The sequence below is a fragment of the Aphidius gifuensis genome, linkage group LG3, assembly GCF_014905175.1.
Source record: "Aphidius gifuensis isolate YNYX2018 linkage group LG3, ASM1490517v1, whole genome shotgun sequence".
NCBI lineage: Eukaryota > Metazoa > Arthropoda > Insecta > Hymenoptera > Braconidae > Aphidius > Aphidius gifuensis.
In genome coordinates, this window is record NC_057790.1 from 16,584,073 (window position 1) to 16,594,561 (window position 10,489).

Below are 10,489 nucleotides of genomic sequence, written 5' to 3' on the forward strand. Positions count from 1 at the left end.
ACCCTTTTTGGCCACACGTGGAATATCGCGGGCTTTGACACAGCCTGCTGTCCAGCCCCTCTTTAATTATGTTTAAGGGGAGCTAAATCTATATCTATTTGTATCATCAAAATAAATTGTCATTTTCTTGTTTTGAAAAGTGAATTCACTGAAACATTATCTTGTACATGACTATACACAATAATGAAAAGCCTCGCTTTTGAATGTAGACCAAATTTTTTTCTGTGTCGTATCAATGTTGTATTTTTAGGATAACTTACTTTATATAATATTTTATAACATATTAACACACTCCCTGAGTCAGTTTTTGAACTATAACTTTTCGTTATTCCATATATATATATATGAAATTCTTATACATCCGTAAACAAAAATCAAGCGCATGCTCAAACTCCAGTTATGCTACTCTCTAGATTTTTATTCTCTAGGTACCAGCCTCCGGAGGGTGAATTTAAGTGTGCTCCACCCCTTTTCAATCTTCATTTGGTGTATCAATTATAGAGTAAAACTCCGCCATAATAAAACTTTCTATTGTAACCATGACCTTTATAGAGAAAACCGATAATCACCAGAATGGCAAGTGGCTGTATAGATATAATATATATATAAGATAATCTGAGTCAAATCACATGGTCATTAGTCTGACCCATCTAGATTCGTTTAAAATTTCGAAACATATCTGGACGGCTAAGGTAGAGCACCACGAAGGTTGACTCAGAATACTTCATATATATGAGCTTAAAGTCGCACAGCTGATCTCGAGTGGATGCTCTACAAATGGCATTTATAGTAGCATGCCACCTCTCTCCAGACTCACTACTTAGTTCATGACAGGTCAACTTATGCGCATGATCATCCTACAGTATTAGTCCTATATATATATATATATCCCTTTATTGATCGAACTTTCGTTTTTCACGTAGGCAGGTGGAATAGAAATTTAGATTTAAAATTCATTCATGCTTCGACAATGGTATGTTTTGTAGAAAAACAAATATTTAAATGGGTTGGAAAAAGGATTCAGTGGACCAATCACGTTTTCGAGTGTACGTCAGAACATCTACCCAAATCATTAGGATAACATGAAGGCAATGTTGGTCTTTTATTTCTATATATAAAGTACTATAAGTATTCTGTATTCTATGACTGGCAAAATTTTTTAAGGCTTTTCCTGGTGGAAAAAATTTTTCCGGGTTTCTACGCAATTGAGACTTCCGGAGATATTTACAGAGTAATCTCCAGACTATTTTTATATCTCCGGAATTTTCGCTTAAAAAAACCAACAAAAAAAAAAATGGAAAAATCATTTTAAAAAACCAGAAATAAGAGTTGACATACAAAAAATGAAGAAGGAATTTTTTTCCAAAAAAATCCGGAGAAAATCAGAAAAACCTCCGAAAAATATCTTCGGAAGTCTCAATTGCGTCGAAAATCTGGAGACCCTTCGGAGAAATCCGAAGAAATCACAAGAAAATCCGGAACGATTTCTATAAATCTCAGTATGTTGGAGTAATGAGAATCAAAAAATATGAATGAGAATTCCAAGTATGCCAATTTTCCTGGATCAAAAGACAAAATATATGTACATATTATTACTATTAAAAATTGTGTTATTTACTTTTTTTTTTTTTTTTTACATATATTCTTTTTTTATATCGGGACATTCTACAGGACTAATATCGGGCCGGATTGACCCAGTCTCTGTTCTTGCAAAAATATTCCAGTAAGAAAAGACAGAATATTTAAAAAAATTTAAAAAAAAGTAAAAAAACTAAATAATTTAAAAAAACTTGGTTGTCATATATTTGCAAGTGGTCGTCGATAAGCATCAACTTGATTGTTATAATAATGTGTGTGTCTGCATTAAAAAGAAAACCTGTATTACCGATTCAAGGTAGCGCTTTCATATTCACTCTATATTCATCTATGTATATGAACTATTTTCTATTTCTTTTTGCTTTTGTTAATCAATGCCGTGCATGAAAACCATATAATTAAATATCAAAAAAAAAAATAATAATAATAATGAACAGAAAAATCTGAAGAAAAAAAAATCCTATGCTCTTCTTACAAAACTTCGTCGTTCGGAATCTTACTGAAAATAATTAGATGATTTTCAGGTCATAGGTCAGTCGAGGTTTCCACTTGTAGTACTTTTCCATTTTACTACGAGAGTTTAACGGCTGGTTACTTAGATTAGATTTTTTTTGGATAGTATATGAAACTGCAGTAAACTTACATGAATTCGATAAGGTTAACTTGAGGAGACGATCTAGTTATCACATTCAAGCGATTGTGATATATGAAGGTTCCTTTAGGTTCCTGTATTCCTATTCGAAGCGCGGGGGCGGCACCCGCGGAGGGCAGGCCGTCGAACTCGTGGGGCGGAACCCTCACATTGAGGAGGCGGTGCGGAACATCAAATACTCATTGGGATAATATGATATGATTTCTTTGATTTATTAGTCAAAACTAAGCTGAAGTCTGCGATTTTAATTTAAATTATATGACTTTCATTTTATGTCATGGCAAAATATAGGGTGAATATCATATCATGGGTACGCCCAGATATGTATCTTTTAGGAGTACACTGGTTGCTCTGTATACACGCCCTAAGACTTCAAAGTTCTGTCAACTAAGAATATAATTCTTCTAATTCAATCGGTTGATAGTTTTATAATTTTCAGCGAAGACAGCAATAGTTATAAATAAATTGCAAACTTTTAAATCAAATTCAATATATATCGTAAATTTGAATCTTGTTCACGAAAAATTATTGTAAGATTTTGTTACAGTTCATTCCATCATTATTATTCTTAATTATTATTCATATGGTGGAATTTGGTGCTCATTAAAATTAGGATGTTCCGCCTCCAGGACAGAAGGGTGGAACTCAGCTGCCACCCCCATTTTTGCACCAAAATTAAACTATGTTAACCCATAGCCCATCAACTTCTCCATGCTTTATGATCGCCTGCTCCAGTTGTTTACTCTTGTATTGTCTAAAAAGACTTGAACATAATATTTATCATATTTAAAAAACAAATAAATACAAACATATACATTCAAGTACATATACATGCTAAGAATTACTTTACCTCTAATGAAAACCAATTTGATTTTAAGTAAATTGATGCTTGACGCAACATATGTATTTATATATGCACCTTTACTTATAAAACATAAGTTATGATCTATTTGTTTTTGATAAAATATATATACTTAAAAAAGAATGTCGATAAAATAGGTATATTGCTTTGAGATAATGTAGTTTGTTTATTACTAATTTATATTTTTCTATCACTTTTGTATGCCATCTCGTATGAATTGAATCAGCTTTATTTTTCACTTTCTGGATCCCTAGTATAACTCGACCCTGTACAGCTCTCCCTAGTACAACCTTAATAAAAAACGGATGTTGTGTATCATATCTGATCTAGGTTGGATCTTGAAGACAGCAAGGTTTCCTTCAACATGGATACACCTAATGGGTATTCACTCCTGTTCATTTGTGTACGGTTCTTTTATGTATGCAGACGCTTTTCTCCACTTGTTGAAGTGGGATCTACGTATATTATATCGGGATAGTATCTATGTGTATCTATGTACATTGAGGATAGGCGTGTACTTAAATATACGTATGAATAATAATTACACCAACGGTGACAATAGTCAGGAAATCAGGACGACACAAGAGGATGATGATGGTAGCCCTGTAGTATCCCTAGAGTATTTTGTAGTGATCGTTGCATTATATATTTATACAGTTATTTCTCAAACAAGATTTTTAATCCGAATAATTTTTAATTCTGTCCTTGAATGTTCAGTTAATACATAAAAAACTTTCAAACACTTCTACTGATTCATGAAAAACTCATTTAACTCATCAAAACTCATAAGTAAAATTGAGAAATATTTCAAGCTTTAAAAGATTTTTCCAGTCGGTAAAAATGTTTGACAGTATTTAAAATACCATAAATGTAAAACATAGGAAGTCTCATAGTTATCAAATATCCGAAAAGCCCTTTTTCATCATAGATGTTTTCCTGATGTAAGCGCGTGGGTGGAATCTCAACGAGTTAATCCTACATTTAGGCAGCATTAGACCCTAGTAACGATAAATACACGAATGAAAGTAAATGGTAACAAATCATCAACAAGAACTCGCAGTTTGATTGTCTTTGCTTACAACAGTGAAATATTTTTAGTCTTATTTTTCAATTTTGTTTTTTTTCGGGGGGTTTCTATCCTCGTTTGAGAAACCGATGACTGTCGTTGAGGTAACGACAGTTTCCGAAGACCGAAACGATAAACCAGAAGAACATAAGTAGATAATACAAATTTCGTTAATATTTTTTCCTAAATCCGACTTCGCCCGAGCTTTCCATGAAAACTTTCTCAAGCTGGATGCCTTCCTGTTTCGAATATGTGAATATATTTTATTCAACCCTTTAACCAATTTACCAGATTATGTTATTCCGATTATTACTTAATTTTATTATTTTATAATTTTAAAATATCATGAATATTATCATATTTACTATTTAAGTAAACAGTAACAGATTGTAAATTTCATTCTTACTCTGCTCCAGATATTCTTTTTTATTTAAAAAAAAAAAAATCAATGACCATTTATTCGTTAATTTCAAACAAATAATGCAACTATTTCATTCCAAATTTTTTTCATAACCTGGTGGCAGACGTGAAGATCAATAATCCAGATGACCACTTATACACTGGAAAAGAGTTGACCATTGAGTTCGGGTGCTTTTATTTTTAAGTTTCATGTAGAGAGAATACGTATGATAACTATGACTTTCTTGCATGTATACTTTCCTATTTTCTGGTTCACTGCAGATATGAATGTACCTTAAATAGAGAAAAAATACTTTCATAGTATAAAATGCACGGTCATTGACATAATATTTGATACTTTAACTAAGTATTCAATAGAAAACTGTTGGTAATATTGTATAATATATATGCACAATATATATATTTAACGATAATAATTATTATACATTTTTCCATAAATAAAGTCGATCTATCAATGGAAAAAACACATCAAGTGAAATTATTATTTAAGCTTAGAATAGATTCACCTCCTCTATCATTAACATGTGGCTCTGATTCGCAATGTTTCCCGCGCTGTTACCTCTTGAGGCAGCTTATTTCCCTGCTATATTGATGTAACGGAGTTGTTTACACTACGCATGTAACACCGTTTCCAGTTATCAAACTTCTATTAACTAAAGTATAAGGCATTTACCAGTTCCATCAGTATCTATAAATATAATTAATTAGCAAAATAATACAGAAAAAATATCAAGATAAATCACAAATGCACTTTTTTTTCTGTTCAATCTGCAGTATTAGTAAGTAACATTTAAATGTGGAATATATTTCTCCGCTCTTCCTCCGTAATTAGTCATTGCAGAAAAAAAAAATCCTTTGCTTTGTTTACTTTTGTTTCAATCAAAAGCGAAAAAAACTTTCAAACTGCGAAGAAAATTGACTAAGATGATTATTGTACGGTGACTGGAGGGCCTTTACAGGACTCCGAGGGTGATCGCAAAACCTTCAAACATGTAAGATATTTATATTATACGTAACTTTAGTGGAGTTGTGTAGTTCAATCATCCTTGAATCAGAGTAGACGCTAGCTTCAGCGTCATATTAATTACGGTCTATTGAGTTCTAAATGTGGAGAATGGTTTACCAGGAATACAGATAGTATCAAGAGTATAGGGTCGAAATTAATGTTTTTTCATGAAAGATACATGTATATGCAAAGTGAGTGTGAAATACTAATTTTTATATTATACATATGGGTAAAAGAAACTGCCTCATAATCATGCTACCCTGATTCTTGTCGTTGATTCTCTTATTAATATGCTGAATTATATCAAAACTATTATTAAAATACTATTAGCTCCTATTACATCGATAAACATTTACTGTTATATATCAACAAGTTTTATAATTGTTATGTATACCTAATCAATAGCTGTATCATCTACCAAATCACAAATATTCATAATATTTAAGTATTTGGGATCACGGTCAAGTGTAATGTGATACACTGATGATCAGGATACCATACAACATATGGAATTAAATTTTGGGCCTACAATATATTTTAGGTCACGAAAATTTAGGGTATACTTTAACAAAGAAATTTGGAACTTCACCAAAATCGATCTAGAAAAAAAAAACTATGAAATATATCTTAGAAAGAACGAACCCCTAAGACGGCTATTCACAAGTCGAAATTATAATGAATGTTGAAATACCTCATGAGTGCCTAGTTATTCGCCCTTTGTTAATCCCCTGGAGGGCAAAAAATATTTACGCTCCAGTGAATTTGAAAGAAACTCCAGCGTCTGAAGGAACAGGATATCATGACTGTTGTAGAAATTGTGCCCCAAGGAATTTTATTCCACCTAAACCCTCACATGAGTCCTTGCATCGATCGATTATACTTTTAAATATAATAACTCACACTAAATAATAACTTTCAATAACACAACGATCAAAAAAAAAATATTTTTTCTGCATTTAAGACATTATCTTATTTTTTTTCTATTTTTTCCGTCCTCTTCCGAAAAAAAATTTAATTAAGTAATTATACAATTTTATTTATATTTTTGGACAGTGTAGACATATACACTATAGCCACCAAGTATATTATCATATACTACTCCGTAACTGTATCTAATCTTACTTCTGTATTTCCGATGTAATCGAAGTAATAACATAAAACATCTAATGGTTCAGCGAAGCGACTTACAAAAGAATGATAATTTTGTCCTTAAAAATGAAATAGTAACATAATAATTAAATAAATAAATATTAAAAACTTCCAGTATTTTTAAAAATCATAGATAAATTATTAAAACATATATTACAGCTGTTCTGAACATAAAATCTTAAATGATTCTGTTTCAAAGTGCAGATGACCTTGTCCAAACAGTGAAAGTGTGTTTTTTGTGAGAAAAATTATTAGGATCACATGGTGGCCACTGCATTTGGTTGGCATTTGAAAGAAAATAATTCCTTTTGTGAGGCTTCGTTCTCACACACGGGCCTCATATGATCGGGATAGCAGAGATAACCCACGTTAATTATTACATTCTTCTTTTTGTGTGATGCTTCTTGTGTCCCACCTTTGTTCGTTCTGACTTTCGGGATAAATAAGGGGAAACTGCCGAGAGCAGTGAACGGATAAACAACATTATGAGGGCACCATGAGGACGAAGAAAGTAACTTTTCAATGGACAACCCTACATAAACCTTTGCTATATAATAATTCTGTTTGTGTACTATTTTTCAGCAATTGCAATTTTTTTTTATACTCTTTATATTTTTATAACATTTTAAAGTTTTATCAATATTCCAATTATTCCATTTAGTTTAGTTTTTTAATTATTACTCGTAATTTGTTCAATACACAAGTAAAATCTCAAATTTTAAACAGATTAACTTTCTAATTACTTAATTTTTTTTGTGGACCAAACAACAAAAGATAATTAATGTCAAATTTGACAACTTTTTACACACTTAATGAAAAATGTCTCAAAAAAAAAAACTAAATAGTAATTCGTAACAACACCGTGTTAAAATTATTATTGTATTATATGTTTATTCTAATGATTTCTTGATACACAATATTTACATTACAATTTTCATTCAATAAAAAACAATAACAATCAATAACCAATAAGAAATTTTAAAATCAATAAGTACAAAAATTCTCAAAACACAAACGTTTCAAAAAAATTGAAGTTTTATTATATTCAATAGCCTAAGTACATCAACAAATATACATATTCATTACATTAAAACTTAAACTTTCAACAAATCTCTGATCGTACGTATAAATGACAAAATTTGTTTAATCTTAAAAAAAAAAAAATCTATATAAACGTCAGTTCATAAAACCATATCAGGTTTTTATTTACAATTCGAAAGAAATATACTCCTTCAGGTTAATTTAATATTACATGAATGATTAAAAAAATTGATTTACAAATAAAATTTAATTAAAATATTTTAAAATTGATCTATACCTTCTAATTAAACCAGTGTTACGTCAATGATGTATAATATATGTGCTCGTAATTTTTTAATTTTCTTTCCATTGAATTATCAGTTTACTGAAATGATAATCAATACTATCACATAACTATTTTATACCTTTGTTCATTATTAAAAGTTTATCATGCGTTACTATGCATATTACACAAATTTTCGATAAATATTTTGAGCAACAATTAGTTATTTTTACCGTAGTAAATTCAAAATTATTGAAAGACAATGATTTTTCACTAAATCCAGATGAAAAAAATATAAAAACATACTGTCTCAATATATTAATCTTGACGTGAAGATAATAATTGTGTAGAAATAAAAAAAACTTTTCAGGTACACGTAGAAAAGTTAATTAACAATCTACATTGGTTAAGGCATGATAGACATTCCTGTCAATGATGATGGTTAGTTGTAATAAATGTAGGTACTAGTGCACCAACAACAAATGCAACAATTTCTTTGAATTTTAATCCTGATGTATTTGCAATTGGTAATCCTTCAGCAGTTGGTAAATGTGAATAATTAGAATTTTTAGTCATTAATTCTGGTAAAACATGAACTGTTGCAACATAAAGAAACGTCCCTGCACTAAATAACATTGCTATTCCTGTGGCATTGACATTGCTTAGTATTTCTTTGCTTTCCTATTTATATGAAAGAAAAAAATAAAAATTATTTACAGTTCAATTGTTAAAGTAATTTCATGTTAACTCGACCATGAAAAAAAAAAACTTTCTCATGCAAAAATATTGTACCTGGCCAATTCCTAAATACGTTACGAGTGCTCCAATTGGTGCTGACATGGAGAAAATGATTAAATAACGATTTATTCTTTTACGTTCAACGCCTTCATGAAGTAAAAACGATACCAAGCCAAATGCAGCTGGAGCCTTTAAAGTAAAAAAAAAAAAAAAGATTATCAATTTGAACTTGTTATTTTATGTTTCAATAAAATATCATAACTGTTTATACTTTGTGTAACATTATTGCAAGAAAGACAATAATTTCTACATCAGCTTGTGATGTCGTTGCTGCAGCACCAAGAGCAATACCATCAGCTGCAGCATGAACAACAAGACCAATTGTTGCTGTGGTACTTTTTTCTCTTCCTCCTGTGCGTTTCGATGAGCATTGATCAACCAAAAGCATAAATACAAAACCAAGCACCAAGCTGATTCCAATTAATCTATGAATGTCATCTTGAAAAAACATGAACAATTATTTTTTTAAATATCTTAATGATGCTGATAAAAAATAAAACATTTCTATTTACTGTGATCAGAGGGTGGAGCATGTGTGTCAGTTGTTGGCACACTGGTGAATAATGCATTGATACCCTCAGGAATAATTACAGCTAATGCAGTTCCAACAAGTAGACCAGCTCCAAACACTGATACAATTTGCAACTTGTCCTAAAAAAAAATAATATTATATTGTTAATTTATTATTATTGTTATTTTAATATTATATTAGATTACATTACCTCAGACAAATTCATCACAAGTGGTAATGAACCAGCTAAATATGATCCTACTAGCATCACTAATGATAACACCCACAACATTGTTGTCTGATCCATATTGACAGTTAATTTCACGTAAACAACACGATTAAAAATTACTTTAAAATACGTTAAAAGATATAAAAAATAAAAAATTTATTTAAAAAATATAAATTTACCACAACAATGCTTTGGCAAGTCAATTGTTCACTACATGCTATTTAAATGTGGGCATATTATTCTTTAAACTACATAAAGTAGTTATTTATTTCTAACCGCACATTTGACGTAGACAACGAGTGTTGACTGCTGTTGACACACATATTTTTTCTCTTTCTATCTCTTCAACTGTCTCTATCTAAAATTGCAAATACAAGTTACTGCCACTACGTGCGCTGCAATAGAAGTATTTGTCGAAAATCACCTGCACAAGCAGGTGTGTTATTTTTTTTTTTGCAATCAGGTAACTTTTGCATGCTCTGTTTATTTTGGCTGACGCAAAATAAAAACAAACAATTATAATAAGGATTTTTTTTGTCTGTTTGGTTATTCTGAAACAATCGAAATAATTATTTCATCCAAAAGAAATTAACTATGATAATAGAGGATGAAAAAAAAAACTATCATTTAAATATATAATATTTTATGTATATTTTTTTACGTTTCCTTCTGCAGTTTTTTTTTTTTTTTTTTGTTCATACACGATGTAAAATCGATAGCTTCGATTCAAGACATATATACTACAATATGAATGATTTTCACACATAATGCAACATTTGTTGCTTATAATTTTACTATGAAATGAAAAAAAAAAATTATTTTAAAACAAAAACTTCCATGCATACAATAGCTTACTTTTTTATTTATTCACATTTTTTATTTTTTCTTTTAAAAAAA

The 10,489-nt window shown here is 30.2% G+C and overlaps 1 protein-coding gene across 2 annotated transcripts; it reads right to left on the minus strand.

The window, feature by feature from the left end:
- Positions 1 to 7,625: 7,625 nt before the first annotated feature.
- On the minus strand, positions 7,626 to 9,973 carry LOC122852163 (zinc transporter ZIP9). 2 transcript variants are annotated; one of them, XM_044151788.1, is made up of 6 exons: positions 9,772 to 9,973; positions 9,575 to 9,661; positions 9,365 to 9,503; positions 9,064 to 9,290; positions 8,847 to 8,981; positions 7,811 to 8,735 (listed from the first exon to the last, which is right to left on the minus strand). In XM_044151788.1, the coding sequence occupies exons 2-6, from the start codon at positions 9,653 to 9,655 to the stop codon at positions 8,484 to 8,486; spliced, it is 834 nt and encodes a 277-aa protein (XP_044007723.1). In that variant the 5' UTR covers positions 9,656 to 9,661; positions 9,772 to 9,973; the 3' UTR covers positions 7,811 to 8,483. The 2 variants fall into 2 exon arrangements, with proteins under 2 accessions (XP_044007722.1, XP_044007723.1); XM_044151787.1 differs by having other exon boundaries at positions 7,626 to 8,735; positions 9,575 to 9,973.
- Between the last annotated feature and the right edge of the window lie 516 nt (positions 9,974 to 10,489).

Coding starts and splice junctions, on each gene's coding strand:
- LOC122852163 (XM_044151787.1), bottom strand. CDS start 9,670: ATGGATCAGACAACAATGTTGTGGGTGTTATCATTAGTGATGCTAGTA. Junction 9,504..9,574: donor TTGTGATGAATTTGTCTGAG/GTAATGTAATCT, acceptor ATTTTTTTTTAG/GACAAGTTGCAAATTGTATC. Junction 8,736..8,846: donor CGTATTTAGGAATTGGCCAG/GTACAATATTTT, acceptor TCATATAAATAG/GAAAGCAAAGAAATACTAAG.